Below are 14000 nucleotides of genomic sequence, written 5' to 3' on the forward strand. Positions count from 1 at the left end.
CCCCTATCCCAGCTCCTTTGTGCTGCCAGAAACTTGCCCTCCCTTTCTTGGAGTGAATTGTATCATACCTTTTTTAAGTACAGGCTCCCCTCCAACAAGACAAAGTAATTCCTGCAGTTGCTTTTGTCTTAAACCACACACAAACCAAGAGGGTCCCTAGGTCCCTATGCAAATGATCCATGTTTCCCCCTAAGATGTTTGTTATGCTTCCTTTGCAGATGCAGCTTTTGGACAAGTTCCCTATTGAAGGAGGCCAGAAGGATCCCAAGCAAAGAATCATTCCTTTTCTACCAGGTAATGCTGTGGGGAAAGCCCTAAACAAGATGGTTGAGGGCAGCTGGAGACTGCAATTCCCCAGCTACTGTCTCCAGTACTTTTTGTGACCATTCTTACAAATGGTCTTATATATATTCTTTTCCCTGGGAGCTCATACACCCAGCCTTGTGGTACCAGACCTGCACCTCCTACTAAAATAGCTGGTATGGTGTTTAGGGCTCTCAGGGGACCTTTCTTCAGCTGTTCAGATTCAGGTTGGCTCATGCCCTGTTACACAAAGGGATTTGATAGCTTCTGGGGGCTGTGTCTTTGGGGTGCAACCAGACAGTCTGAGCTCCAGCGAGACTGCTGGGGACCAGAGTCAGTCTTTGTCATTTCTGGATGCTGTAGCTCTGCAGACACTGTTACTGTACAATAAGGAATGAATAACTGGAATTGCCCCTGTGATAGAAAGGAGACTGAAGGAAGGTTAAATGCAAGTAGGGATTTCTCCAATGCTGGCTTAAAAAGATACTTACTTATCTTTGTAGCCTGAGCCACTGTCCCTCTGACACCTTTTGCAGAGGGTGTGAACATGATGGATATCCTGTCCTCAGGGTAACAGCACACACTTCTGCATAGCTTCTTCCAGCAGCAGCTGCAGGGATGGCATGGGGGAGATGAGCCAGACCACAGTGTGCTCTTGGCAGTGCAGGCTCTGGCCAGCTCCCTATTGTCTGACTGCATGATCCTGGCTGTTGGCTTTAAGTTTGGCTCACTGCAGTGCCTGCCAGGATAAATGGAGTATTTTCAGCCTGTTAAAAGGTCTCTTCTGTCTCTCACTATAAAAAGGAGATCCCAGCTCTCTCCTTAAGGTCTGTGAAGAGAAGCTGGGATGGGAGGGCTTAGTCCTCTCTAGGAGCATGCAGGAGCATGTCTCTAACACTATTTGCAGGCAAAGCAGCTGCTCCAGATATGTGGTGAGCACAGCTCCAAGGTTACTGGGGAGTAGGGACTTAAAAACCAGCAGCACAAATACACACCAGCATCAGAGCCACAGCAGGGCAGCACAGCTGCCTGGCAATGTCTTGGCAGCCTCCATAGACCTTGTGGAAGGCAGTCCCAGGCTCGGGGTTTGCCCTCTGCAGTGTTCTGTGCTGCATCCAGACTGTGTAGCCAGAGGAAGATGGTGTTGCCATCCATTTCCTGTCTGGGATGAGGAGAAAAGTCTAAGAGCGGGCTCTCTTTGTAGCGGTACCACCAACAAACTCATAGCCAAATCACCTTATGAAACCTCTTCGTGATAAGAATGGGTACTCTGGCCTGCTTTTCTTACTGGAAAGCATTTTGAGGTCCTTGAAAGCACTGTACAGGAGTGCAGATGGCTTCACATGAGGTGCTGTAGGAAAACACTGTCTGCAGGTAGCATTTGTTCCTCCTGTATTGACTGTGACTGGCCTATCTGTCTTATTTTCTCCTAGAAGAATGTTGGCTGACTGCAGGTGGCTGCTCCTCAGCCTTTGTGCAGATCTTAGTGATTGGATGTCCTGATACATGTGTGTGTGGTATTTGCAGAGGGTGAGATAAACCCCATATACCCATTACAACACTTCCTACCCTTTCCACCCTCCAGGAACATGAGGGAGATGGTAGTGCCACATGTCCCTGAGGGGAAGAGTTATATCTGGAAAACATTTGGGTTGACTTAGTGTCCCAAAGAGAGAAGCTGCCAGAACAGACTAGACCTCAGCTGTATTTAATTTAAAATTTCTGTGATATATGTTCTACTTTTGATATTGAATCTCTACCCCTTTCTTGTTGAACTGCTGAACAGCCCTTGTTGCTTTACCCAGGAACAAGGTGACTCAGCTAAATGTCAAACAGTGTCAAACTCCGTTAAATAAACTAGCTGCCAAAATTAGAATACGCATGGCATTTCTGCAGCTGGAGACGTGGATTACGGAAATGAATATCTAGCTATAAACTCCTTTAATTAAAAAATGGCAAGGCAGATGTTTGTACTTATATCCTTCTTTATGAAGATGTTATGGTCCTGCTTGCCTATTGTGGGCCTGATTCAGCGAAGCTGGAGTGGCTCTGCATGCTGTGTTCTGAGTGCCCAGGGTGGCATATTCCATCCTGGAACTCCTGTTTGTTGCTGCTCTCCTGAAATAATAATTAGTGCTTGACTGTGCTGGAAACCTTTTACCTGGAAAACCAAGGAAAATGTAATGGGCTTCAGAGCCTTGTCCCCCAAGGAGAGACCATACTGGGTTAAGCAGCAGGAAAGTACAGTTCTTTCCTCCAGCCACCTTTGTCTTATTTTCATCAATTTCTTTCTTCAAATATATTTACCCTCACTTCTCCCTTACACAAATAGGAACTCTATGGCTTTCAGTGCCATGAAGAGATGCAAATTATAAACAGTGCCAGGTAGTCCTGTAGAAAATGTCCTGTGGACAATTTTGTAGTTTTGTTTTACTTTTTAAGAGTGACTTCCTTGCCTTCAGTTTTTTTGTGATTTTTTTTAAACCATACTGAGAAGGCAAAAGTGATATTTTTGTCTCCTTTCCTGGTTTTGTCTTCTTCCCATGAGTTTTTCCATTCTTCTCTCTGCTTTCCCTTTCTAATGTTGGAAAATCCTGCATTGGGAGGAGTTATGCAAAAGAAAACTGCATTAGAAGATCTGTGGATTGGCCAGAGAGCATTTTTGTAGCTGGTGGTAGGAATTTTTTTCTTTGGAGGGAAACTGTGAAGGAGTCAGAATAAAATTTGCTGCAAAAAAACCCTCTCTAGAGCAAAGACAGTTTGTTGCTCTAAGAAGACATGGATGGCAAGTGCTGTTTGAATGTACCAGCGTGGCTGTTGGTTGAGCCCATTTGCAGTACATCACCTCTCCTGCTGCATGTCTGAAGAACGATCTTTAGAGTGTGGATGAGTAGTTTTTCTCCCTCGCTGTCAGGTACTTTTACATCTGCATCAGCAGAGAAAAGGGGATCTGGATTTGGGCTCCCTTTTCCAGGGATCTTGAGGTAATTAATGAAGGAATTTCAGCTGGAAGGAGAAAACTTGTCTGCTGAGTTTCTGGAGACCACAGTGGCAAATGAAATGGCAGAGATGAGGCGATGCAACTCTGGGATTAACAGTTTTGCAGTGGTTGACCCAAGACCCCAGGGCTTGCATTGTTTTTCATTTCTCTTGGCACTAAGTGGGAGGGCCATCTGGAGACAAAGCTGGAGGGATGTCAGCTCTTCTTGCTCCACTGTGTCTTCCAAAGTGCAGCCCTGGGGAAAACGCACTGCATGGCATGAAATCCTTGTGTCATGCTGGGCTGCAGATCCCTGCCTTGGAGAGAGGCTTGGGCTTGCCATGGCATGGAGGGCTGGCCATTGGTGATGGCAGCTCCTTGCACTTCCCACACAGATTCCAGTTTGATCCCTGCTGGATTTCAAACCATTTTTGACCCCCACTGAAGAATCAGGAGTTTTTTGCATAGGATGTGCCAGAAGGGGAAAATCCTCAGTGGGTGTCTGCTCTGCAACTTCCATGCTGCCTGGAGAGGGAGACATCCTGTTCAAGGAGACTGCTTTGTGTGCCTGGTTTTCCTAACTCTTGGGAAGCTGAGTCCTATCCCAGGGGAGCAGGATGATCAGTGCAGGCTGCCCTACCAGCTTGGTCAGGCAGCTGGAGGAACTAGGCTCCAGTCCCTGCCTCCAGTGCTTGGAGCCTCTACCAGAGATGCACCTTCTCTCTTCCTTTTTTTTCCCACTCAGGTTTTCCTTCTCCTTGGCTAGGGTGAGGGAAGAGGAAATTATCCATTTTGATCTATGTGCTGCCAGTGTAGTTTGGTGGCTGTGTCCCAGGGCACTGGGAGGGATGCCAGCATGGGGGATGAGATGTCACCCAGCTGCTGTCACCTCACTGTGCCCCGCTGACCTGCTTTACCCCCGAGAAGAGAAACGCTCTGGCACCATCTCAGAGGGGTCTCTGGGACTTTCTCCTTCATGGGTAGTGGGAGAACACCGTGTGCCTGCTGGGGCGTTTTATGGACAGGCAGCAAATTGAGGGCGGCAGAGATCCCTGCTGGTAGTGCGAGTTCAGCCCTGTTTTCTGCTCCAGAGCTGTGGCGAGCTGCTCCTGCCGGGAACAGTGGGTGGAGTGGGATGAGCTGACACCTGCCTGGAGGGCTTTGCCTGACTGCCTAATCTCTGGGCAAGGCTCCCGGTTCCCCAGAGAAGCCCCAGTGTCTCCCAGCCAGGTTTGCTGGAGGCTGTTCCTGCAGCAAAGGGGAGTCGGAGGAGCGAGCCCCAGCCGAGGGCAGAGCCATGTGTGAGTCAGGAGGGCTGAGGGAAGGGAGAGGTTGGCTCGCAGAGGGCGCGGGCGGCCGTGCCAGCGCCGCCCAGATACCTGGGGGTGCCGCCGGGAGCCTCCCCTTGGCACAGTGCGGGAGGATGGGGAATAACCTCTCGCCAATGCCGGCTGGGACCTTCCTCACCTCTGTTCCTGCCACTCCCGGGCTCCAGTGGGGAAGGAGATCTGCCGATGAACTGCATCCCAGGTGCTTGTGTCTGCTTCTTGGTTTCGGTTTGAGGTGTTGGGTTTGGTTTTTTCCCCTCCCCTTTCCAGTGCTGAATTTGGGGAAGACGAAGCTGCGGAAAAGGGCTTCAGTAGGTTTGCAACAGCAGAATTTTGTCCACGGTGATGAGAGCAGGGTTGGTTTGTTTCATTTTCTTCCTCTCACCTTTGTATATTCCAACTTTTTGTCTTCTGTTTTGCTCCGGGCTGGAGGAGAAGCAGAGTTTTATTGAGAGATCGTGTGCTGGAACAGAGATGATGAGTTCATCCTCACACAGCCAGCACCACAGGGACCCTCGGATCCAGCCATTCATGTTCTACCTGTGTAAATCAGGACCAGCATCAGTGAAATTAGGATTTGGCCATGTGTGATTTTGTCAAAGGTGCTGCATTTCAGCAGGGTACAGTGCGTGGAAAGTGCTTTCAGCATTTATTCTGCCCACCTTGGGAGGCAGTGGGATGATACTGTAAGGCACACACTGGCCAAGGAGGAGCCTTAGAACTTTTAGAGATATTTTTATTACAGGCTCTTTTCTCCTTTGGAGAGCTGGTTGCTAGCAGAGCATTTAAAAGGAAATGCATTCCTTGTCCTAATTCTTAGCTGTATTTTATGTGCAAATTTCATATTTGTTTTTAATTTTTGTTTATTCTGCCCTTCATCAGTCTGAGCCAGGGCAGCAAGTTATTATTAAATGATTTAAACTTTTTTGAGTAATTTTAAATTCCTCAGAATTGTATCTCTGACCTACTCAGAAATGAACAACACTGCAGCAGTTCAAAACCAGTCAAAAAGTTGCATAAAGATTAAAAAACCCAAGAGGGATCAGATAAGATGTGCATTGATGAAGAGAATTTTATGTTTTAGATTAAAATATGAATTAAGTTATTTGAAACAGTGTTCCTTTAATATGCAGGGGTAGTCTTACAGGCATGATAGGCATACACACACATACACTACAGAGTCTCAGATATCTGGTTTGCTGAGCCTTACCTGTGTAACATCAATAACTGAGATTTTCTACTGCGCTTTTCTGACTATGAGGCAACAAACTCCCAGAAGAAAGAGGGGCTCTGCCCCATCCCCTTCCACTACCTGCAATAAGGCAGCATTGCAGTCCCCTGTCCCCATCTCTGAGGAGTTGCCAGAGGGTGGAGAGGTGACCCATGGCACTGTGGTGTGAGATGCTGTGGGCTTGAAGAGCTATGGAAATCTCTTTGGGGGCCATTCCATAATGCAGTGCAATTTCATTTTAATATGCGTATTTTACATTTTTCTGCCTGTTCTCTGAAAGGGGAGAGCGCTTCCAGGTTTAAAACCAGCTTATGTTTGAGCCTGGATATTGTGTTAGCAAGACAGCTAACAGGTCCTTGGCTTCTTTCCACTCCATCTTATTTAGGACTTGGGTGATGCTGAGCTTCTGGTGAGCTGCCCTTCAGCAGCTCCTATTGTTTGAGTTCACAGTTTCTATTGTGTCTTTCTATTTTCTGCCTTGCTAGGAGAGCTATTGTGGAAAATCCATCTCCTGTCTCTCACAAGAGGAGAATGGATTTCCTGTCGTCTCTGGGCTTGAAGGGAAAGCAGGGGCTGCCGGGAGGAAGCGGCTGTTCCTCAGCCGGGCGGCGAGAGGATTGATGGTTTTGAGGGGAGCAGGCGTATTCTTTTCTTTAGGCTCTGTGGAGATATTTTTAGGGTTTAAGTGTTTTCTGCTTGAAAGACAAGTCGTGAAGTATGAGGTCATAGGATGCCCTAAGGCTGCTGCCTATTGAAAAAGCTGTGGAAAAGGCAGAGCTGCCCACTGAGGAGGGAGCTGTAAGGAGTCCCCCAGACTGGAGTGCAGGGGGCTGCTGCTTTGCATGCTGAATCTGTTTCACAGGTTGGGCTTTCTGAAGGTCTTTGGGCATTAACTGGGCATGAATCAAGGGTCCGATTCCATTACAAAAGGAAGAAAAAGTGGAAAAAAATAATGCTGGTATCTGCCCAAGTACCTGGTCCTCTTCTCTCAGTCTCTTCTGAGTCCCTTCTCAGCACACTGGTCCAAAATCCACCAGCTGACAGTTGAAATGAAGGACTGGAATAGAAAAGAGCTATGGGATCTTTTTCTGGGGCTTGTGAACCCACTCTTCTCCCACAGGTTAAGAACTCGAGTTTTGCTCAACCAAAAACTACCTCTGGGCATAAATCAGCATATGCAAAACATAATGTGCCTCTTATTAGACTACTTGAATCTCCTGATGAGGATTTTGTAATGATCAAGCCACAGTTTCTAGGGAAAACAAAGAATGAAAAGGGATTTGGGTCTTGGTTTCCTTGAAGCCAGAGCTAATGTTTTTTTGGTTGTTTTGTTCTTTTTTTTTGTTTGTTTGTTTTTTGTTTTTGTTTGTTTGGTTGGTTTGGTTTGTTTTTGGTTTTTTTGTGGGGTTTTTTTGTGGGTTTTTTTTTTTTGTTTGTTTTTTTGTAGCTCTGGATGCAAGACTGAAAGGCCAGGGAAGGTTTTCAGTATAGTCTAGCTGCCTGGACTCCATGGGGAAGTATACAGACATTTTTACTCAGAAATTAGTCGGATTTTGGTTCTTGTTTTAAAAGGCAATAAGTAAACACGATTATAGACTTGAAAAGCAGTTTGAGCTGCATTGGGCTCGTCGTTTCCTCAGGCAGCCATTCCATATGAGTGTGCCCTCTACTACTATAATTACTTTTTAAAAATAACTCTGCAAGTCTGTAATCTAAAGTGGGTGGTATGTAGCAAGTCTGAGAGCATTCTGCATTCAACCCACAGACTGGGGAGAGGGTGACTTTGTATAAGGGCTTGCTTGTCTTCCTCTCTGGTCTGAAATCTGACTTTTTCCCACAATCCATCAACAAATGGCCCATACAATGAAAGTGCTTTTTAACACAGTAGTCAAGCTTGCCAGGGACTCAGATGGCTTTGCAGCACCACAGGCTCTAGATATTCCCTCTGGATATTACTTATCTACCTAATCTTGCCTTTGTTGTGTTCAAATTTAAGTTGCCTAGGCAATACAGGAGAGAAGAGCCCAGCTGAGATTCACAACTAAGTAACAGTCTAGACCTATGTTTGAATCTGTTTTCAGCCCACTTTGCCTTTTGGCTGGGCCAGCTTGATTTATTTATATACTCACATGCTTAAAATAGGTTGTGATTATTTTTTTTCCTGTAGATTGGAAACAATGGACCTGGGAATTTGCTGCTTGATTCCTCCTACTTTATTTTCTGTATCTATTGGGCTTTTTAGGTGGTAATATTCTCTGGTGTGGTGTGTTTGCAGATCTCCCTGCTCCACAATGCAGCTTTTTCCAGGCTCTCATGAACATTGTCGTTACTCATAAGGGGATCTTTATACTTCGGAGCAGAGTGAGGGGATACTGCAGGCAGGGATTTGCCCAAGTTAATCTATTTTCACTTATAATGAAATAACCCATGGCCATGTCTAATCCCCTGTGGGGTTTCTTTTTAGAGTTTAGGCTCATTTAAAGGGAAAGCTTAGGTAGAGAGAAGGAAATAATGTGGGAATAAGAAAGAGGAAACCAGGGGTAGGTAAATGAGGAAAATAAGTCCTAGAAGTCGGAAATTCAATCATCTTGAGCTTCTTCCATTCAGAGAGGTGCTAATACAGGCCCCGGGCTTGTACGCAGGATTGAGGTAATTAATGTTTGCCCTCAAATTTCCGTGGGTCTGAAGTTAAGCACTTGCACCATGTCGTTCTCTATCAGAGTTTTGCCACCTCTAAATAAAGAGCAGAAAATTACATTCCTTCTGCTTTTACAACTTAAGCATCGGCAAGTTCAGGCTTGCAGGGTGCTTCTTGTATTCAGGGCTCTGAACAGCACAGGGCTGACCTGGAATAAGCAAAACATTTACAATCTGGTTTGCCCATGATGTTCGGGCTGGTGGACACACTTCATTTTTTCACTGAGTGCACTGTTAGATGTGATTCCCACCAAATTCTTCCAACTCTTCTCACCAAATGCTGGGTAGTTTGGTATTGTCTCAGGCAAGGAGTAAACCATCAGACTGGAGTACAGGAGAAAGGCATTTGGGCCTATTCCCAGTGGGCAGTGTCGTCATGGCTGGTCTATTTAAGTCGTTATATGTGGAGAGCAGAAGGAAGAATGTTCCTGTATTAATCCCGCCTCCTACAAAACGCAGCAAATGCAGATTTGTGTGTTTAGCAGATTTCCTCTTGGGAAAAGAAGTCTTTTACAGATAATAATCCTTTTAGCAACATCTCCAGTGAACGAGGCTTTGTCTGAAGAACAAAGAAGTCGCAAGCTTGAAATGTGCCCGAGTTTCCTGAGAGCGCTCGCCGCTGTGTGCAGGCAGGAAACTCTGTTAGTCTGGTTTGGATGTTTGCTCTGAAGCAGCATAAACAAAGTGTCGGGTCTCCCGGGATCCTGATCTGACCCGTGGACCAGGGAATAGGGGTTCCTCTAAGCTCCTGTGAGAAGGACTGCCACAGTCACAGGCAGCTCCGTGGCCACATCCCTGACTGTCTCATTTCCCCTCTGGCCATATCCTCCGAAGATTCTGGGTGGATGCAGGGGCCAGCAGCAGAGGTGAGTGGTGCAGCTACAGTAGACCCAGCACACGTGAGTGTTAAGCTGCCAGCCAGCAGGGAACTCATTTCCTGCACAATTATGGAAACAGCTGATCTGTGACATTTTAAGAAGGGGAGAAAATACAAGGCAGGGGAAGGAAGGCCCTTGCTACGTAAATATTTACTCTTGCACAATGCCCCAGCCACCGTCTTCTTTCAAGGGTCTAGGAGAAGAAGGAGTTGCTTGCTGCTGGCTCTGGCACATGGTGACAGGGGCTGCAGGAGCCACCAGTGGGCTGCAGGAGCCACCAGTGGGCTGCCTGCAGCTGGAAGGAGGACACTGTCTGCCAAGCAAAAGCTGCTCTGCTGGAGTGTGATACTGCCCTGCTTGACCCATCAGCTCTCTGCTGCCTCCCACAGCTGGGGATGTGCTGCTGGACCACTAAGAGCTTGCTCAAGTCACCTGCCTGGGCCTCTTCTCCCATTTCTTGGTCTAACAAAGTCTTACAAAGCCAAGGTAGTGAGATACCCCTGCTGGTGAGGTAACCAGTACTCCTGCTCCTTCCCAGAGAGCAGAGCAGCCATGGAAAGGGTGTTTGGGAAATGAAGGCACAAAGCATTCCAGGATAATGCTGCTGCAGGCAGTTGAGGTGTCCAGGATCTGGGGACTGCAGCATCTTGTGTGATGTCATCCCACAGACCAGCCAGGTCTGAAGCAGACATGAACTATGTTGTGAGCAGAGGAGGCACTCAGGGGCACATTGGAGGCACATCACTAGAACTGATTGAAAAGACCCTTGGACACAAGTAAAAAAAAAAGACCCTCAGAGACAGGAAAAGGCTTTTCTTGTGGTCATGGCATTGTTCAACCTGCTGTAATACTCTAGACAAAAATGTTATTCTTTCCATTCCTGTCAGAGGGTGAATTAACTCTCTTTGGTTTTTAAATACTGCTGAGTTGTCTTTGCTTTAGCCCCCCTTGGCTGTGGTGGTGGCTACAGTGGTATCTGACCACTGGGGCACTTCTGAAGTCCCTCCTGAGTGTACCCAGCAGGTGAAGGGAAGGCTGTGGTGTGCTTTGCTTTGTTCAGTTTGTGTTTACAGCCAGGATTGCACAGTCTAAGCCATGTTTCTGCAGTGCAGCAGCCTGAGGTGACTGTCAGCATGGCACCCCAATGTGTGTGATGAGATTCAATGAATCCCAGTAGGAGTGACACCAATCCACTGGTGGGTCTTGCTGTAGTCTGCTCTCTCAGAGCTGTCTGTGAAACCAGAAGAGTTGGAATAGGTGGGATTCAGAGATTTGCTTCATGGAAGTGGTTGATGTGGTAGGAGAGTAACTCCAGCCTGTTGCCTTCCACCCCTTTCATCAAGGAAATACTGGCTAAGCTCACTCCCCAGAACATGCACCGTCAGTCAGTGAATAAACACAAGGGATTTGTTGTGGGTTAATTCTGCTGCTGGAAATCAAACCCTGTTCGTGGTCAAATGACATCTTTTCCCTTGGAAAGGGACCAAGGTTAAGAAGACAAGGAAGGTAGGTTAGTTAAAATATGTCAAAGTCTCTTGGGTGTAAGTAAAGACTATAAATAAAAGCCTTTTAACTTGGAAAAGCGCTTTAGAGTGATATGATCGGGCTCAATTTAGTCTAAATATTGCTTTATGCCATTAAGCTGTTATCAGGTTTTGGTTCAACTGCAATAGTTTTACAGCTTCACTTCAGTGGGAACAGTTGCAGCCTTTATGCAAGTGAAGCATTTCCCTTGAAACGTTTGCAGGGAAGACTGCTGTATTGTGCAGGAACCTGGGAATGAAACTGCCTGGAAACGAATAGCTGGGAAGGTCACCTCCTCTAAATCTTTTTTTTTTTTTTTCCCCCTCTCATTCCAGTGTAACTACACAATCTAAGGATTTATATAGTAAACAATGAGGGGATTTAAATGAGGTTTAGTTTTACATTCCTGTAAATGAATCTTCAAACTAGTAATAGAAGCTGAACATTTTTACTTATTTCCTCTTAAGCTCCAAACATGTCTGATTCAGCAGTGTTTTGAGATGATTTGTCAGGATGAGAAAATAAGTCACACCGCTCTTCCTCTTGGATTAATAGAGAACAAGAATAATCCTGTATCCACAATATTATTTCAGTTGGGCTTGCATAATAGCCTGGCAATGGTTATACTCAATGCAGTGCTTTGTAATAATGATGTTTCATCCTTTGAAGTTAGGTTAGTTCATGTAACAATGTCAGATCTGCACAAATAATAAAACACACACACACCCCTCCAGTTTTTCTTGACTAGCCTTCATTTTCTGGTCCAAGTTTTGCTTCAGTCAATTAGAAGATAGTGGATTTCAATGCTGTTATCCAGCACCATCACAGCCCAAAAAGTCCCATCTCACATTTGGTGTATTTGCATGTCAGTGTGCAGCTGAGAGTTTAGGAAGATCATGGTGTTTCTAAGAAGTCTTGCTGTGTGCATGCCTATGCTCAAAGTCTCTGCAGAGCATGAGTAATTCCACCAAAATCATTGTAACTGACCCTCTCCATGAGCCAAGGTTTTCCACGCATCTGGGCCCTTATTCCTGGCTTTCATTAAAGAAAGTGAGAGAAATCAGGCCTCCCATAATTACTTACAATCTGTGAGCTAGGCACATATGTAAATATTTTCAGGGTCACAACTTAGCTCTTTACTATTAATATACTGTGTTATTAGTAATGGGGTTTGAAGAGATTGAAAATCCCACCCATAAGCTTCTGTAGTGTCAAGCCTGCTCAGCCTTGACCTCTGCTCCCAGTGGTATCATTGGATTTACTGTTGACTTCAGGAGGAGCAGTCACAGCAGGTCTGAGTGCTTTTGAAAATCTTTTCCCTATGTTTTTCTGTGTAAAATCCATCACTGTAGCTGCCAGATTATATGATACTAGGGTTTAAAATTACTTAAGAATGAAACCCAGCTGATTAGAAGGCTAAATTGTAATAAAGCTAAGCAAAGTAAACTTGCTTTCTTTCTAAGGCAAAGCAGCTTTCAGAAGGTTTTAATTTTCTCTGGCCCAAGTGGAAAAGCAATTGAGTTTGGTTCATGGTGTGCACGCCTGTGTTGACACTGCTGCAGCAAACCCCGAGATGACATCCAGCACCCACTACCATGCAGCCTTACCTGGGCACATGGGACCAGGTAAGCAGGGCTGGAGCCCACTTTGGGGGCTTGGTTTCAATTTCTCTTTGCCCCCCTACTACAGGGTGTGAACTTGGGAATCACCAGTTAAGCCCATATTGAGTTACTAATTCTGCCCAAGATGTGTTACTAGTTTTCCCCACTGTCAGAAGTTCTTTACAAATAGGAAATAGATGATCTGGGGGCTCAAGTAGAGTAAATGGGGTTCAAATCTACCACCAGACTCTCTGTACATATTGTACTGGGGAAGAAGAGAGACAAACTAGAATTGCCATGTCTCCCCATGCAACAGAATAATAAATCCATAAAACATTGTATAGCACTCAAGTACTGCAGCAGCAAAGTCCTTCTGTAGTTACCTATGCCCTGACTGGTAGTGTTGCTGTGTTAAAAGCTTCCTTGCTCACATTTGTTTGCAGAGGTCCTCTGGAGCAGGGTGGTCTCTTGCTGTAAGAGTGATGATAAATACTTAGCCTTTATGATTAGATTATTCCTCACAACTTGTTCTCTGTTTCACTGGAGGTCAACTGTACTCAACATCTATTTGGATTTTCTCCCCTGGGCCCACTTTTGTTTTTTTGCAATTAAACTAGATCCGTTTTTCTGTGGTGTCAGCAGATAGGAGTGTTCCTCCAGGCAGCCATGAAGACAGAAATGTGTGGGCAAGGCTGTTGCCTCTCTGTAGCTTTCTGTTCCTCTTCTCCCATCAACAGCTCCCTGTGCATGATACTCACTTCAAGGGGTGGTTGTGTCCTCTCTACAGCATCCATTTCTCGGTTCACCTCCCCTTGAAAAGAGAGTCCAGATGTTATAATCCTCTGGTAAGCCCTAAAACTGCCAGGATTTTTGTGTTTGTTTCCATCCTCCTTGAGTTTTATTTTCATAAGCCTATAGATTGACTTTATTTCTCTTAAAGGTCTCTGGGCTGAGAGATTGCTATTCATCCACTTTTAATTAAAGCAATATAGGGAATTAGGCCTTTCACAGAAGTGGTTCTGGTGATGTCTCTGACTGTTTTTGTTAGTTTTTCTTCCATCTGAGCAAATGCTTGGAAGTGTGAGTTGGAGCTTAAGCTTTTGAATTACCAGAGAGTGAAATTACTGCATTATGGTGAATCGATTCCTTTGCAAAGGAAAAACTGTTTCTTGGCTGGTGCTGTATGCACTAGTGTAACAGAGAGAGGAGGGTTCACTGCTGCAGCCTCAGAGGATGGGAGGGTGGTGATTGCAAGGAGGGAATAAGGATTTGGGCATCAGAGCTCTGAGGCATTTGGTGGAGTAGCTCAGGGTGACCTGTGATTTTTGCAGTAGGATTTTGAAGGGGTGGAGGTGGTGGGAGCCCAGTCCCTCATCCTGGCAGTATCCAGCTGTTTCCACAGGAGTCTGTTTTACATTAGGCTGCCAAAGGCACAGTTTCTCTTGACGTTGGTACCAC

General features: G+C 45.8%; 1 protein-coding gene across 2 annotated transcripts in view; it reads left to right on the plus strand.

Annotated features, from left to right (window-relative positions):
• Positions 1 to 14000, plus strand: part of SH3PXD2A (SH3 and PX domains 2A) — a 247727-nt gene that overhangs the window by 68028 nt on the left and 165699 nt on the right. For both annotated transcript variants that reach the window (XM_053948689.1, XM_053948690.1), the window contains one exon: positions 219 to 294. In XM_053948689.1, the coding sequence (XP_053804664.1) occupies positions 219 to 294 (76 nt within the window). The remainder of the gene's footprint in view (positions 1 to 218; positions 295 to 14000) is intronic.

The sequence above is a fragment of the Vidua chalybeata genome, chromosome 8, assembly GCF_026979565.1.
Source record: "Vidua chalybeata isolate OUT-0048 chromosome 8, bVidCha1 merged haplotype, whole genome shotgun sequence".
Taxonomy (NCBI): Eukaryota; Metazoa; Chordata; class Aves; order Passeriformes; family Viduidae; genus Vidua; species Vidua chalybeata.